Source organism: Notolabrus celidotus, chromosome 4 (assembly GCF_009762535.1).
Source record: "Notolabrus celidotus isolate fNotCel1 chromosome 4, fNotCel1.pri, whole genome shotgun sequence".
NCBI lineage: Eukaryota > Metazoa > Chordata > Actinopteri > Labriformes > Labridae > Notolabrus > Notolabrus celidotus.
The window spans coordinates 39,258,822-39,276,202 of NC_048275.1; the positions used below are offsets into that span (position 1 = coordinate 39,258,822).

Sequence of the window (17,381 nt, forward strand, 5' to 3'; positions counted from 1 at the left end):
TCCCTGGAATTTTACAAGCCTAGAAATGATCATTTATGAGCCGCCTTTCAAGTAAATTATTTTACCATTTTAAATGTTGAAACCTTATAATGTAGCAGCAGATATAATATTCCACAAGTTTCCTTTCTTTGTTCTGCTTATTCACTCCTCTTTGTCCTCTCAGCATTAAGATGAAATGTGTAAACTGGAACATGTAACATGTTTTGTCAGTCTAATGGGTCTCTAATATTAACTGCCTCTATTGGTGGGTTTATCACAGTACAGTAAAACTACCAGCTGAGACAGATCCTCTCCTGGAGGTTCACACAACATGAAATCACTCAAACAAACTGAGCTGAAGGTTTGATTCTGGTTTTATTCAAAAGAAGCTTAAAAGCTGCAGGGCCGGAGCATCCATCAAAACAAACCTAATCAAAGAGAGAGAGTGCAGTCTGCAGTCACACACGGGGGGGGTGAACAATAAACAATACCAGCTTCCATCACAGCAGCTCTCTGCTCCAGCTGGCAGAGCTCAAACAGTGAGTGAAACCTTTTAGTGCAAAAATACAAAAAACAGAAAGAAACTCAATTTGGCACCTCGTTTAAAAAATATCAACTTAAAAAACGTTTCACCTCACAAGAAAGTGCCAAAGCATAAACACGAAAACATCTGTACACATCTCTACTAGATCCTCACACGACTTCAGGCTCTGTAACTGACGGATCATTGAGGGAGGGATGACGAGAGGAGAGAGAGAGAACAGGGTGAGCTTTGGAAAACAGATTCTAAAGGTTTGAACTCAGATGATCTTTAGTCTTCAGATGATCAGTCAGTGTTTCAGGATAAAGGAGGATCATGAGTGCTCATAGAGCAGGTACAAAGCAGGAGAAGATTATAAGTGTAGAAGGAGCTACAGGTCTGTCTTCAGGCACTGTTCCTATAGAACCGAGGACATGTTTAAAATACCTTTATTCAACAGGCGAGTCTATAAATGACAACAGGAGGAATGTAGACCGGTCTGGATGACACGGCGTCTTCTTCAGGGCGAGTCCACTTATAGACACCCAGTGTTCTGGAGTCTGATTCACACACATATGAATGTGTGTGGACACACTGGTCAGCGCTCCTCCTGTTATGTTCCTATAAGTAAAGCCTGTTGACTTAAAGGGTTAATATATCTGACTCCTGACCGATCATTCAGCCCGGACTCTTTAAAGACAACAGACTTTAAATTAAAAATAAAGAGCTCATCATGTTGAGGAAACTATAGCCTGATCTCACACACACTGCAGATTCCAGCAGTGTTAGGTCCTGTTATTATGGGATAGATGGTGTCTATATTTCAGTTTGATATCTAGTGAGTCTCCTCTATCCCTCTTTCCAGACCCAACTCGGTCGAGGCAGATGGCTGTCTAACATGAGTCTGGTCCTGCTCGAGGTTTCTGCCTGTTAAAGGAAGTTTGTCCTCTCCGCTGTAACTAGTTAAATACTGTGAGGTGCAATGCTCATGGTGGATTAAGGTGGGGTCAGACTGAGTCTTATCCTGTCTTGGTGTTGGGTCTCTGTTCATAATTTGACATAGAGTGGTCTAGACCTGCTCTGTTTGTAAAAGAGTCTTGAGATAATTTTGTTGTGATTTGATGCTATGCAAATAAAGATTGATTGATTGGTTGATGAATGGAGCACAATGCTGAGTTCATATGGTGTAAGCCGGATGAGAAAACTACTCCTTATTCTAACTGTTCTTAGCCTTGCTAACGGTCACCTCCTTCAGGGACTGTGTCCACTAACAGCATTATCTGTGCTGGCAGCAACTGTTCTGTACAGAACCAATATAGTTCAGGGTTTTCAGCATCCTTCAGCACAAACACACCCTCTATGTCAGCTTAATACTGCTGCTCATCAATGTCACCTTTCCTTCAGTGACCAAAATCCAGAAGGGGAGGGACCAATGATATCAGCTTTGACTGACCCTTGTTTTTTCTAAAAGGTACAGTTTCCAGGAGCAGAGTTTCAGCTAACACCAGGAAACCATCCCTTTTTTTGTTTTTACATTTTCTTTAAAAATGTCATTTCATTAAACTTAATAAGAAACAAACAGTGCAGTTTAAAATACACAGAAGTCACTGCCAGCACACAAACACACCATCAGTGGACACAGGCCCTTAAACAGCCTCAACGAGCTGCTCTGGTTGTGGGGAGAATGAAGAAGAACAGCTTGTTCCGACTGTAGCTCAGCTGACTGTCGCACGGGACTTCCAACTGATCCATGTCCTGTCCATCTCTGATCCGCTGCGGTCCAGCTCCGTGCTCTCTCGTCCATCAACACCCACCGGTTGTGTTTTCTGAACGCAGCACGGAGCAGGACCTCCGGACAGCTGGAGTCATGTGACCGAGGTTTTCCTGCAGTAATCACTGAATCAAGGATTCTCCTCCTCCTCTCCTCATCCATGTTGTCTTTCTGGTCCTCTGAAAACCTCTGACCTGTTGACTCCAGGCCTGGTTCCACTCATCATGACTTTGGTTTGTTGTTGTAGTTAAGTGAAATACGATCTGGTGATAACACAGAGTGTTTTATTCTGAAAATTAACCGGATGTTTTCATTTTGTTTTGGTGAAACCTGACTTCCTGTCCCGCTCCATCTGCTCTGTTGAGATTGATGCGTCGTGATCCGGCATCCGGCAAAAATAGAAGTCTTGTGTATCTGATCCGGAGGGCTCCGACCTGCCGGATCAGAGACACAGCCGGAACGCAACAGAGCGGATCCAGTGGAAGTTAACACATTGACTAGAATAGAAACCTATCAGATCCAGTGCTGTGATGGATCAGAGACAGACCGGACACGGATCTGGTGGAATTTGGCCGTAAGAGTTATTAATCATGTCACATGTCGTGTCACATGTCGTGTCACATGTCGTGTCACATGACGTGTCACATGACGTGTCACCTGCTCTGAGCTCCTGTCGCTTTGTTTGCCTACAACATAAAACTCCTCCGTCCTCTTCATGATGTCTCTGAATTGTAGGAACCATTAGAACAGTTCCCTGCTGGATTAGCTCATCGCATTAAAGAGAAAAAATGGCTGACATTAGCATTTGATTTGAGACAACTCTAACCCTAACACACACAGTTAGCATCAGAGGTAGAGAGCTGTGCTTTGAATCAACAACAAAGAGCAAGAACAGAATCCCATTTAGCATGAAGAAAACCCGTCTGTGTGCTGACAGGAGCTGAACACAGGGCTAATGACAGAGCTAACTCGCTACAGAGGGACCGCCTTTGGAGCTAGCAAGCGAGTGAGTAAGCCAGCCAGCCAGGGGGGCTAGTCGATCAGCTTGAGCTAGCTTGCAAGTGGTTTTCAGCCAGTAAAGCCAGGCTGTCGTGAGTCCAGTGCTAGGTACAGTATATAAACTTTTGATACTCATGCCACAAAGTGCCTCAGTTTCAGTGCCAAGTCAAAACATCCTCTTTCTTTAAATATAAGTGTCTTTGAAAAAAACAAACACTTCAAGAAACTAAAAAAAGGCCAAACGGATCAATCCTTCCTGAACACCAGCAGACACCAAGAGCTTAAAGAGTTAAATCAGAGGAAACCTGAGAACAGAAACATCTGATCAAATCATCAACAACATCATTCATCTGAAAATAAACACAACGAGAGGAATCACGAGCACAACGCCAAACACTTCCTGGATGACTGGATCCGCCTCCTGTGGGGCGTACGTCTTGAACATGAAGCGTCTTATAGGTAGAGCTGATCACAGACAACACGGTTAGCAATCATTTCATTGGTCGTCCCCTCTCAGTGCCTGACAGGTGTTATCAGAACCAGACCTGCCTCCAAATTTACAACAACACGACCCCTCCCCAAAACTTACTCCCCACACATGGACATCAGGTCTCATGTTTCAAACCTCCGGAACAAAGCTGTTGACCTCCGACCTCCTCACCTGTGACGGTTTATATTTCACATCCTGGATCATGAAACCTCCGTGTCTCTCTGTCAGACGGAATCACTAATGTCTGTGATCGTCTGTCCTCAGCAGGGTTTCTTCTACACCTTGCTCAGGTCCAGTTTGGCGATGTACGGAGAGCGGAAGGAGCCCATGTACAGACTCCCATCATGCTCGTGGACCTCACTGATGTAGGCCGCCACCAGGCCGTTAGGGTCGTGGAGGCTCCGTGTGCAGATTCCCCCATCATGGAGCTCCGCCACCAGGCTGTACCGAGGGACGAACTTCATCAATGTGTCCTGACTGAAGAGCTGAGGGACGAGAGAGATGGGGACGAGGAGTTAGAGGAGGGAGGGAAGTGGACGAGGGTTAGAGGAGGGAGGGAAGTGGACGAGGAGTTAGAGGAGGGAGGGAAGTGGACGAGGGTTAGAGGAGGGAGGGAAGTGGACAAGGAGTTAGAGAAGGGAAGGAAGAGGACGAGGGCTAGAGGAGGGAGGGAAGTGGATGTGGAGTTAGAGGAGGGAGGGAAGGGGACGAGGAGTTAGAAGAGGGAGGGAAGTGGACGAGGGTTAGAGGAGGGAGGGAAGTGGACAAGGAGCTAGAGAAGGGAAGGAAGAGGACGAGGGTTAGAGGAGGGAGGGAATTGGATGTGGAGTTAGAAGAGGGAGGGAAGGGGACGAGGAGTTAGAAGAGGGAGGGAAGTGGACGAGGGTTAGAGGAGGGAGGGAAGTGGGTGAGGGTTAGAGGAGGGAGGGAAGTGGGTGAGGGTTAGAGGAGGGAGGGAAGTGGATGAGGAGTTAAAGAGGGAGGGAAGTGGACGAGGGTTAGAGGAGGGAGGGAAGTGGGCGAGGGGTCAGAGGATGGAGGGAAGTGGGCGAGGGGTCAGAGGAGGGAGGGAAGTGGACAAGGGTTAGAGGAGGGAGGGAAGTGGACGAGGAGTTCGAGGAGGGAGGGAAGTGGACGAGGGGTCAGAGGATGGAGGGAAGTGGACAAAGTTTAGAGGAGGGAGGGAAGTGGACGAGGAGTTCGAGGATGGAGGGAAGTGGACGAAGGGGTCAGAGGAGGGAGGGAAGTGGGCGAGGGGTCAGAGGAGGGAGGGAAGTGGACGAGGAGTTCGAGGAGGGAGGGAAGTGGACGAGGGGTCAGAGGATGGAGGGAAGTGGGCGAGGGGTCAGAGGAGGGAGGGAAGTGGACAAGGGTTAGAGGAGGGAGGGAAGTGGACGAGGAGTTCGAGGAGGGAGGGAAGTGGACGAGGGGTCAGAGGAGGGAGGGAAGTGGGCGAGGGGTCAGAGGAGGGAGGGAAGTGGACGAGGAGTTAGAGGTGGGAGGGAAGTGGATGAGGAGTTAGAGGAGGGAGGGAAGTGGACGAGGAGTTAGAGGTGGGAGGGAAGTGGACGAGGAGTTAGAGGAGGGAGGGAAGTAGACGAGGGTTAGAGGATGGAGGGAAGTGGATGAGGGTTAGAGGAGGGAGGGATGGAAGTAGACAAGGGTTAGAGGAGGGAGGGAAGTGGATGAGGGTTAGAGGAGGGAGGGAGGGAGGGAAGTGGACAGGGAGTTAGAGTAGGGAGGGAAGGAGATGAGGGGTCAGAGGAGGGAGGGAAGTGGACGAGGGTTAGAGGAGGGAGGGGAAGGGGCTGATACACCAGATTATTTTATAAAAGTTCACAGAGCTCCGGATCAGACCTGGATCCTCTCTGTGTAGTTTACCTTGAAGATGAACTTCTTGATCCAGGGTCTCTGGGACAGGAAGTCCAGCATGGAGAAGCCGGGGTTTGGTCTCACCGCGGACATGGCCACCCAGTAACCTCCGGTGGAGCTGGGGCGGATGTTGTCAGGAAAACCAGGCAGGTTGTCAATGAACGTGTCCATCCCACCTTTGTTCAGACCGGCAACATGGACCCTGATGAAAACAGAGACGGTTTAATAACCTGATGAACCCCTTAAAGATGAAACTAGAGACAAGACTCTGGAGAGTCTGAGGGCTCAGCTCTGAAATTTGAAGTCCCGGGTAGATTGTGTAAATCAGGCCAGTGAAGTATGGAGAAAAAAAGTAAATGCACTACACCACCAGACCAGTAGAGGGCGGTAAAACAAAGAGGAATGACATTCATCACAGATGACACCATAGAAGCAGACGGACAGGCAGGTATCATTATGAGCAACACAACAGTTAGCCTGTTAGCATGAAGAGACCCAGCTGGTCTGTTTTAGATGGTGCTATATTTCATCACAGATGGATTCACTGAATCAACACGTGAGAGGAGATAAGCGCGAGTAGCAAAGACGTTTCAACACGGCTTTAAAATCCTTTTGAACTCAAAAAGCCGTGATCGCAGAGATCGGCCGGTGTTTTGGTTTAAACAGCGACCCTGTTAACTGGAGACTCTCAGCCGAATGCATCCCTCATAAACGTCTTTAGACCATCATTAAATATCTGATGAGGATATTTTGAAATCTTAATAAAAACTAAACTAGTTTGCATTCCCAGGAACTCCCTCTGTGTTTCAACAGCTGTGTAAACTCCACAAACACTGACACGTTCAGCTGAAGGCCTCCAGTTTACAGGGTCACTTTTAAAACCGGAACACCGGGAGAGACACATTCACGGTGGGCTGAGAGAAGACTACTGTTACAAGCTGCTAAATCAAGAGAATCACAGCTTCTTCTTTTGAAAAGTACACACACATACAAAAAAGATAGAACAAATAAAAACTAATGAAAGAAAGAGAAATCAAGTGAATCACAGATGTGTGTGATGTTATTGTGGACGGAGGGAGGAATAAAAACACTGTGGTTAATCTACCAATCAGACACGTTCAGCATTGCAGGCCCTGCCCCCCGAAAGTCCCGGGACCTTTGAAAAGTACTACCCCCCTAGCAGGGGCTTTTTAGGGGGGAGATTATCTACCCCTGAATTAAATTTAGACCCTGGGTCCTCCGATCGAAAAACGCTTTACTGAGCTGATCTGAAAAGGCTGAACTATGTAAGAAATGTGTGAAAGATGATAAACATAATGAGGGCAGCTCATGTTTAAAGAGAAACTGAAGAACTTTGTAAAGTCCCTGTAAAGAAAAAGACGAGTTAGGGGCCAAAGACTCTGTGTATAGTGGATTATATGTTTACTGAGAGAGAAACACAGCAGACGAAGAGGAGGAGTAGAGGAGTTTCAGGGGAGCCGGGTGTGTTACCTGCGTATCCGGGCCATTGTGGTCTCTGCCACCAGCACGGACTCCTCGTCAGGCAGCAGCTGGATGCCGTTTGGAAATCGAAGGTTCTCCATCACCACTGTCAGCTCCCTGCTCTCCATGTCGTACTCCAACACTCTGAAAACACAACAACAGACCTGTGTTAACACACTGGGGGAGGGCTTTTAGTGTGAAATCCAGCAGGAAATGATGAGGTCATTAACAAAATAAGAGCATCAAAGTAAACATTAACGTCAACAGAAACACAACACACATTTCAAATAAACATCAGACAGAAATCATTCAGCCCACCGCCCGTCAGCCGTGGCCTCCATGATGAGGTTCAGGTACTCTCTGCGCTGCCACCTGCTGCTGGAGTCAGTGAAGTACACCTTCTTCCCATCCTGCGTCACCGCCAGGTCATTGATGAATGACAGCTTCCTGCCAGCGACCTCATCACCCCCCTTCACCAGCCTGGTGGCTTCACCTGCAGAAACACAAGAAGAAGAGACGCAGACACACGGTCATCAGCTGAACCATGAGGCAAGTCCGGCAGGTGAGGGAACGAGACCGGCTGCTGCTGTGCACAGGTAACCAAGAGACCCAGGTGACCACAGCAGGGTCAGTAAGACAACACACACTCACGGGATGACACAGGAACATCCTTCATTCAATACTGGAGATGGGTGAGTGTTAGAGCTGAAAGGTCATGTGACTGATGACACCTTCATATCTTAAAGAGCTCATAGTGCCCTATTACCCCTCTAGAACACTACGCTCCCAACATGCAGGCCTGCTGGTCCTACCTAAAGTCTCTAAAAGTAGTATGGGAGGTAGAACCTTCAGTTATCAGGCCCCTCTCCTTTGGAATCATCTACCAGTCAGGGTCCGGGAGGCAGACACCCTCTCTACTTTTAAGAGTAGACTTCAAACTTTCCTTTTTGATAAAGCTTATAGTTAGAGCTGGATCAGGCTTGGACCAGCTCTTAGTTATGCTGCTATAGGCTGAGACTGACACATTGTGATCTTAACTCACCCCCTTCCCCCCTTCCCTCATCACTTACTTTAACTCTCCCTGTCCCATTAAAGTTACTAACCATAGACCTTTCTGGAGTCCCTGAGCTCCCTTGTCTCGTAGGTTCCTCTAAGCTGCCGTAGACCTCCTCCAGCTGATACGGACGTGCTGGACTCCAGCGGCAACAGCTTCTACTACTCATCTCATCACTATCACCGCTCCCTTTATCTCTTATTCTCCTCTATCCCTCTTTCCAGACCCAACTCGGTCGAGGCAGATGTCTGTCTAACATGACTCTGGTCCTGCTCGAGGTTTCTGCCTGTTAAAGGAAGTTTGTCCTCTCCGCTGTAACTAGCTAAATACTGTGAGGTACAATGCTCATGGTGGATTAAGGTGGGGTCAGACTGAGTCTTATCCTGTCTTGGTGTTTTAAAAGTGTCTTGAGATAATGTTTGTTGTGATTTGGAGCTTTACAAATAAAAATTGATTGATGAAAAAGAGCTTCACTCAAATCCCAGGTTTTCTTGAAGGGTTACTTGTGCCCCCCGTAGAGAGAGGCTTTAGTCCTCTCTAAGTGGAGCACCTTTGGTTTGATGTGACCCTTCACTGTACCCACCCTCTCTCCCAGTTTCTGACTGGACTTCATCACGAGTTACAGTGTTAGTGTAACTAACATGAAGCTGTCAGCATGTTCAGTCCCCGCTCACTGAAGACACGGTGATGGAATCTCACACTCCTGCAGAGTGATGGAGCATGCTGGGTAATGCTGATAACTGTCTCAGGTTCACAATTAAAGATTTTAAAACAACTCATCAAAGTTCAGACTTTAAGATCTTTGTTGTGAAACAGTTATTTGTATCGTGTGTGGAAACAAAGAGCAGAGAGCTCTGTGATCGACAAATAAAGATGAAAACATTGAACACTGACTGAAGACAGGGAGGATACTCTGTTCTCTGTACAGTACTCTCACCTGTGGTGGGGTTGACCTCAAACAGACCCAGGTAAGCGTCCGCCACGAACAGAGTCCCGTTTGGTCCAATCCTGATCCCTAACGGCCTCCCACAGCTGGACTCCTCCTCTCTGGACCCTGAGGACACACATCAGAGTCTTCACGTTTGCTCTGAGGACGATGACTTTGTTTCATCTCAATAACAAAAGTAAAAACTGAAACACATCAAGCTTATCTTCATCTCCTGACCTTCAACACCTCTTAAACCCCACAGGAAACCTTTGAAGTTCTACTTTTGGTTGATGATGTCTCTATTTAAAAAATAATATAAAATAGATAAAGCTTATAATTAAAGCTGGCTCAGGCTTGGACCAGCTTTTGTTATGCTGCTATAGGCCTAGACTACTGGAGGAACTGGCGCACTGACACACTGGGATCCTAGCTCACCCCCTTCCCCCCAACCCCTCATCACTTACTACTAACTCTCCCTGTCCCATTAAAATAACTAACCATAGACCTTTCTGGAGTCCCTGAGCTCCCTTGTCTCGTAGGTTCCTCTGAGCTGCCGTAGACGTCCTCCTGCTGCAGACGTTCTGGACTCCAGCTGATCCGGACTGACTGGACTTCAGCGGCAACAGCTACTACTACTTGTCTCACCACTATCACCTCTCTCTCTTACTCCCCTCTATCTGTCTTTCCAGACCCAACTCAGTCAAGGCATGATGGCTGTCTAACATGAGTCTGGTTCTGCTCGAGGTTTCTGCCTGTTAAAGGAAGTTTGTCCTCTCCGCTGTAACTAGCTAAATACTGCAATGTGCAATGCTCATGGTGGATTAAGGTGGGGTCAGACTGAGTCTTATCCTGTCTTGGTGTTGGGTCTCTGTTCATAATTTAACACAGAGTGGTCTAGACCTGCTCTGTTTGTAAAAGAGTCTTGAGATAACGTTTGTTGTGATTTGGCGCTATACAAATAAAGATTGATTGATTGATTGATTGATTGATTGATTGATTGATATTTCTGAAAATACAAGCACATAACTGACGCTCTCTTTGTGTTTCCCAACATTTACAACAGAAACTATGACTGAAAAAAAAAGCAGACTAAGAAGGGACCTTTACCAACAGATCATGTCCTGTGCAGATGAGATTCAGGTATTAAAAGTACAAACATGATGGATCTGGACAGAAGAGGAACGAGGGAATGAGTTATAGATGGGGGGAAGAGTGTCACGTCAGATCAGAGTTAAGGCTTATTCAAATCCAAGGTCCTCACATGGACTGGAGAACAGGAGCGCACCACACACAGCATGTGCAGCCCGTCATATAGACGGCAGACTGATCCCCTCCGGACACCCTGACTTTACATCCTTCAGTCTCTGTGATCAGTCTGTGCTGTGAGCTCAAACAGTGGTTACCTGTGATCAGCGCTGTGTGACAGTGAGGAGTGCAATCATTGAATGTACAAATATATCTGGTGCACATATTTACCCTTAATGGGGCGAGTAGCTTCTGAAATGTACGCCCAAAATGAAAATTCAGCATGAAGGGTTAACTACAGGTCCTGCGTGATTCTATTTTGGGTTCTACTTTTCAGCCTGATTTGTTTTAGGGTTATATATTTTTCTGTTATGTTTCATCAAAACAGTGTCCACGCTGCACTGTAGACTCTAGGTGCATTTGGAACAAGAGTCCCGGGGTCTTTTAGCCCCGCAAACTACTTTCCCCTGAACTAAAAGGTTCCTGTGCCCCCATTGTCTGCATTTCGACTGTGGGCTGAAGTCCCTGGTAGATTGTGTAAATCTGGCCAGTGATGTATGGAGAAAAAAAAAGTAAATGCACTACACCACCAGACCAGTAGAGGGCAGTAAAACAAAGAGGAATGCCATTCATCACAGATGAAAGCAGATTAGCTACCCCTGAACTAAATTTAGACCCTGGGTCCACTAGCACATAGTTCCTGGGTAAAGTTCTTAGTTCAGGGGTAAAGTTCCTCAGGTCGAAAAACGCCATTTGTCTCTTTAAGTTGTCAGTAAAGAGAAATATATTGTATTTGATGTGTTGTGTTTGGTTCCTTTACTGTTCTGAGCTGAGACCCAAAAAGGAGAACCAAACTGAAGTGTTTGTACCCCTAGTTACAGAAACACCTGTTCCCTTTGCTCACCATGCAAAGCTTTACTTTATACATGAGTCTAAAGGGTTAATAAGAAAAAGGTAAACCTGTCAGTCAGGGTCTCTTTAGAGCTGACTTCCTGTTCCTCTGCCTTGTCTCTCTGTTTAAACTTTCAGCTTTTATTTTGTGTTAAACTCTGAAGGCCGAGGTTTGTGTTCACGTGTTATCCGTCTGCTCAGCTGTGTGTTTAATGTTGAAACCAGCAGAGTCAAGTTTCAACATGTTCCTGCTTCAAACTGTCACAGAGTTCCATCACTCTGTGTTTGAGAGACTGTCTGAATGTTAAAACTCCAGAGTGAAGCAATCAGAGGGAGGGAACACCCCCGCCTGGATGTGAGGCTGCTCGAGGTCCCAGTCCAACCTACGGGAAGGAAGCATCGCAGACAGAGTATCAACACTAAGCCTCCATGACTCTCACCACAGGGTAGTTTTCCCAGTCTGGCCACCGTGAGAATCCTCCGACCAACCACCTTCACGATCCTCCCGTCAGCTGTTCCAGAATACAAAACATCTGCAGAGTGGAGAGACAAACATCTGTCAGCTGTCAGACGCTGTTACACCACACGCTCCTGAGATAAATCAAATAACTGAATGTTACAAACTTTACTGAACTCAAACTTCAGATCTGAACTTAGGATAAATAAACTAACTCATGTTCAAATCAAACATTAAAAAACAAAATAAACTCAAACTTAAAGTAAGTAAAAAAAAAGAAACTGAAAACTAAACTGAACTTTATTCACCCTACTCTGAGAGAACTCAAATAAAAATTTAACACTAAACTAAATGTTAAGTGAAGTGGACTCTGACCTCCGATGTTGGCAATGGACTCTGGTCCCGTGATCTGGTCCTCAAACAGTCTCTGAGCCTCTCTGAGTTTCAGGTTGGGCTCCCAGCAGCCCTTCATCATCGGGGGCTCCTTCAGACTGCAGCACACATTACAGAGAGCACATTCAACAACCACGTGTGACGTTAATACACTCATTCATTACACTGTAACATGACCGGGATGTTTTTATCACTGAAAGACTTTTTACACTTCATGTAACCTTCAATGTTAAAAGTTTATAGATGTTCCTCAGTGACATGAAGAGGAAGCTACTAGCTGTTTCAACACGGCCCAAATAATGTCTTTGGGATTTTGGTGTCTCACCTGGAGTAATCAATCAATCAATCAATCAATCAATCAATCAATCAATCAATCAATCAATCAATCAATCAATCAATCAATCAATCAATCAATCAATCAATCAATCAATCAGGCAGTCAGTCAGTCAGTCAATCAATCAAGTCAATCAATCTTTATTCATTAAGCACCAAATCCCAACAAATGTTCTCCTCAGACTCTCTCCAAACAGAGCAGGTCTAGACCGTACTCTATGTTCTATTATTAACAAAGACCCAACATCAAGACAGGATAAGATCCAGTCCCATTACAGACAGGACTCAGTCTGATCTCATCTTAATCCACCATGAGCAGAGCACTTTGCAGCATTTAGCAAGTTACAGTGGCAAGGACAAACTTCCTTTAACAGGCAGAAACCTCCAGCAGGACCAGACTCATGTTAGACAGATAGCCTACCTGAGCCCATCCAGCTCAATGCCCACACCACAGCACATTCAGAGGCCCCTTATACGCTATATCATGGATGCAAACACAGTGGGTAGCGCTGTTGCCTCACAGTGAGGAGGTTCGAGGTTTGAGTTCCTGGGCGGGCAGGTTCCTTTCTGTGTGGAGTTTGCATGTTCTCCTTGTGCATGTGTGGGTTCTCTCTGGGTACTCCAGCTTCCTCCCACAGTCCAAAAACATGCTCACCAGGTTAACTGATCACCCTAAATTGCCCATAGGTGTGCGTGTGTGCGTGAATGGTTGTCTGTCTCTCCATGCTTGCCCTGTGATAAGTGGGATCAGCTGGGATTGGCTCCAGCTCCCTGTGACCACATACGGGATAAGCGGTCAAGATATTGGATGGATGATCTTTGCCAGATGTTTGCATACACCTCAGACGATCTTTAGCTTACTGCCTGGGGGACACTCATGACGAACGGCTCACAAAGTGCCCATTATCTCCTGAGAAGAGATCTACAGTCCCGTTGCCCCTGAACAGAGACCAGCCCACATCTCCAGTGCTGTGAATGAGGAGGAGGACAGGAGATGTGAGTTCATCAGTGTTCATTATAATGTCACGTGGTGGGGAGACAGATGTTTGGTCATAACAGTGATCTGTTCTCAGAGACTGGAGTCTGGAGCATAGTTCTTATATTTCACTGATGATCCTCAGAGACATTCTCAAAGTTCCACATTCTCAAACTCAGCCGACAGATTCCTTCAAACACATCCACTGCTCCGATAAATACATCTGTTACACAAGCAGGTCTGCGAAGTCCAAACCTCTCCATGCCTGAGTTTCCGTTTCCACATGAACTGGCCCTCTCACAGATCTGCATCAGAGGTTTGTTGTGATGAATTATTAAAGAGAACAAGTTACAGAGTCAGCACATATTCAGAAATCTGCAGCACAGAGTTCAAACATTCAGCAACACAAGCTGGACCACCAGTCACTCTGCTCAGTCTGCCCACGGACACCATGCTGTGGACTACACAGAACAACCACAGAACACAGCCAGGAACTGTACAAATCCACCAACACAGACTTTGTTACAGCACAGAGATCCAGGGCGGGAACCATAAAGAGAACTTCTGAACTCAGTTTAAACAACAAGTGTGTTTGTTTTCAGATCTGAAGGAGAAAACTGAGACTTATCTTTGACTGCACTTTAAAACAGTAGAGGTCTGACACTGTTGGGTACCTGTCAGTCTTGCAGTAAGTGGGCCGGGTGGACTCACCTGAAGACTTCAGGATGGATGGGAGACTCCAGGATGAGGATGATGACCAGGAGAGGGAGAAGCAGAAACCCGCCCAGAAAGAGCAGAGTCACCTGGAAAACCTTCCCACTGTAGGTGCTGAGAGAGGAGACAAAGACTTCAGAGAGCAGAAGACCAGACTTCAACCTGAGCTCTGTATCTTATCTTCTCTGGGGGGCCCCAGGGATCTATCTGTGGTCCTCCTCTCTTTTCACTGTGTGCAGGTAACTCACCTGAACCCATATTAATACAAACATCTTTACACGTGGAGCCAGTAAAAGATATATGATGTAAGAACTGTCGTATCAATGTGATAACTGTATCGAACAAGTCGGGGTGATGCTGTGTCCGTACCTCGTCCTCTTTGTTAAAGTCACAGAGGAGTACCGGTGTCATCTGAATATGTGGTGAAGTGGTACTCTGTTACTCATCACACTTGTATAAAGCAGTGAGCAGCAGAGGAGGAGAGTACCTGACTTTGAGTCCAGAAACTTCTGAATGTCCCATATGTCTTCCTCCTGTTTGTTGTGTACATATGAAAGTCACGTGTTCTTCTCTTCAGGATGTATAAACCTTTAGTGTGTTCAAAATGATGTTTCCCAATGACCACTCACTAGACTGACTCCAAACTCACCAGCAGTGCATGAAGCATTTCTCCCATAGACGACCTGATCGACTGTTGGATCTGTTTGTTTAGTTTTTGTATTTATTCAGCAAATCTCAAGGTCAGCCTATTTTCACTTGCGCAATATTTCTAAAATTAGACACTTCTATCTCAGAGCGACGCAGAAAAACTAGTCCATGCATTTGTTACCTCCAGGTTAGATTACTGTAACTCCCTCTTATCAGGCTGCCCCAATAAGTCTCTAAAGACTCTTCAGCTAGTTCAGAACGCCGCAGCTCGAGTATTGACTAGAACTAGGAAGAGAGAGCACATCTCTCCAGTGCTAGCTTCTCTACACTGACTCCCAATAAAATGTAGAATAGAATTTAAAATCTTTCTTTTAACCTACAAAGCTCTTAAAAATCAGGCACCCTCGTATCTTAAAGAGCTCATAGTGCCCTATTACCCCTCTAGAACTTTACGCTCCCAATCATCTACCAGTCAGGGTCCGGGAGGCAGACCCCCTCTCCACTTTTAAGAGTAGGCTTCAAACTTTCCTTTTTGATAAAGCTTATAGTTAGAGCTGGATCAGGCTTGGACCAGCTTTTGTTATGCTGCTATAGGCCTAGACTGCCAGGGGAACTGGTGCACTGACACACTGGGATCCTAGCTCACCCCCTTGCCCCCAACCCCCTCATCACTTACTTTAACTCTCCCTGTCCCATTAAAGTTACTAACCATAGACCTTTCTGGAGTCCCTGAGCTCCCTTGTCTCGTAGGTTCCTCTGAGCTGCTGTAGACGTCCTCCTGCTGTGGACGTTCCAGACTCAAGCTGATACGGACGTGCTGGACTCCAGCGGCAACAGCTTCCACTACTCGTCTCATCACTATCACCTCTCTCTCTTACTCCCCTCTATCTGTCTTTCCAAACCCAACTCGGTCTCAGCAGATGGCTGTCTAACATGAGTCTGGTTCTGCTCGAGGTTTCTGCCTGTTAAAGGAAGTTTGTCCTCTCCGCTGTAACTAGCTAAATACTGCGAGGTGCAATGCTCATGGTGGATTAAGGTGGGGTCAGACTGAGTCTTATCCTGTCTTGGTGTTTTAAAAGCGTCTTGAGATAATGTTTGTTGTGATTTGGAGCTTTACAAATAAAGATTGATTGATGACAGAAAACCTGTCACCTCGAGTGAAGCTCTCTGTCTTGGTGTTGGGTCTCTGTTCATAATTTGACATAGAGTGGTCTAGACCTGCTCTGTTTGTAAAAGAGTCTTGAGATAACGTTTGTTGTGATTTGGCGCTATACAAATAAAGATTGATTGATTGATTGATTGATTTAGTTGTTTATTTAGTTTAGAATTAATAAGTAGTATTAATTTAAGATTTATCTAAACTTTTCTTTTTATAATTAATTGAAGTTAGATATTCTTTGCTAGTCATTTGTTTAGTATATTTAGATTTTTGTATATTTAGTGTTTCTTTTGTTTCTTATGTTTGTTTGGTGATTAGGAACTGTGGGCACCTGAGTGTATTCAGGTAGGTAGGTGGCAGAAGGCCAGTGTGCACCGGGGTGGACCTATGGTTTTTTACCAGCACAAGAGAGGCAGCAGGAGCCATGATTTTCTTTGCTTGCCCTCAAATAAACCATTGGAAACTGCTGAAATCTTACATGGACATTGGACTTGTTTTGCTTGCATACATCACATCCCCACAGTGCCTCAGTGACCCTTTGATTATGTTTAGTTAAAGTTTGAGTATGATATTTTGATTATTCTTTGAGGTTTTTTATGACAAATGGCCAGTACATCGACATGTGCAGCCCTGCTGCCTGGATAACGTGTCTGTGTGCTCAGTTAGGAGGTTTTTATCATGTGTTCTGATCCATGGATCAAACATTACACAGACACACTCTTTAAGCCCAATAACACAACATGAAAATCAGTGACACCCTGAGAGTGTCCAGTGTAAGGACAAACACTGTACATATTCAGCAGGTCACATGCCTGTGACGTAAACCAAGACGCTTGGTGCTGTCCGGTCCAGGATCACAGTCTGAATAACAAATCTGTAGACAGAGAGGAGGCCACAGCAGAGGGGAAGTCCAGAAAAAATGGATCCAAGATTTGAGACTACAGTCCAATCTCAATGTCCACCCTCACACACTCACTGACTTTGAAAGGCAAGCCTGCTAAGTGTGTGTGAGCTTCAGGCTGTCCCACTGTCAAATCTGCATGAGGGATTCCTCTCAGACTTTTTAAGTCCTTTAGGGCCCCTTTCCGAAAGTGGGCATTGTTGCAGACTTAAGGGAATTACCCAGAGTTCATAGCATTGTGACATGAAACACAGGATCCCCAGGGGAAGCCCTCGAGCATAGAAAGGAAAACGAACAACATAATATGAAATAAAAAAAGAGAGAAGGAAACAAGAAGCAGGAAGGTGCAACCAATGTTAACCTTTCAAAATAAAGTAAGCAGGTAAGTATAAATGTAGGAAACAGACTTAATCAGCCTGAATCTATTATCTTCACACATATGTGTATAAACAGTATAATCTATATACTTATATGTATTAAATGTAATGGTTCGGGCAGTCTGTACAGTAAGAGCCTGGATCATATGTCAGTCAGTCAGTCCGACCCTGAAGAGCCTTGAATTTGAGGAA

At 45.8% G+C, this 17,381-nt stretch overlaps 2 protein-coding genes across 3 annotated transcripts in view; one reads left to right on the top strand and one right to left on the bottom strand.

The window, feature by feature from the left end:
• Positions 1 to 17,381, top strand: part of LOC117811230 (NACHT, LRR and PYD domains-containing protein 3-like) — a 574,987-nt gene that overhangs the window by 345,415 nt on the left and 212,191 nt on the right. The window contains 1 exon segment of the mRNA XM_034681392.1: positions 11,058 to 11,078. Coding sequence (XP_034537283.1) covers positions 11,058 to 11,078 — 21 coding nt within the window.
• apmap (adipocyte plasma membrane associated protein) overlaps positions 1 to 17,381 on the bottom strand; it is a 28,337-nt gene that overhangs the window by 9,554 nt on the left and 1,402 nt on the right. The window contains exons 2-9 of one of the 2 annotated variants that reach the window (XR_004630957.1): positions 14,102 to 14,218; positions 12,064 to 12,179; positions 11,672 to 11,764; positions 9,105 to 9,221; positions 7,432 to 7,606; positions 7,123 to 7,257; positions 5,641 to 5,833; positions 3,931 to 4,244 (exon numbers count right to left, since the gene is read on the bottom strand). Coding sequence is in view for 1 of the 2 variants with exons in the window: in XM_034681410.1 (XP_034537301.1) it covers positions 4,035 to 4,244; positions 5,641 to 5,833; positions 7,123 to 7,257; positions 7,432 to 7,606; positions 9,105 to 9,221; positions 11,672 to 11,764; positions 12,064 to 12,179; positions 14,102 to 14,218 (1,156 nt within the window). In the remaining variant the exon portion in view is untranslated. Of the gene's footprint in view, positions 1 to 335; positions 4,245 to 5,640; positions 5,834 to 7,122; positions 7,258 to 7,431; positions 7,607 to 9,104; positions 9,222 to 11,671; positions 11,765 to 12,063; positions 12,180 to 14,101; positions 14,219 to 17,381 lie in introns of those variants that run through there. The other variant, XM_034681410.1, reaches the window with a different exon arrangement.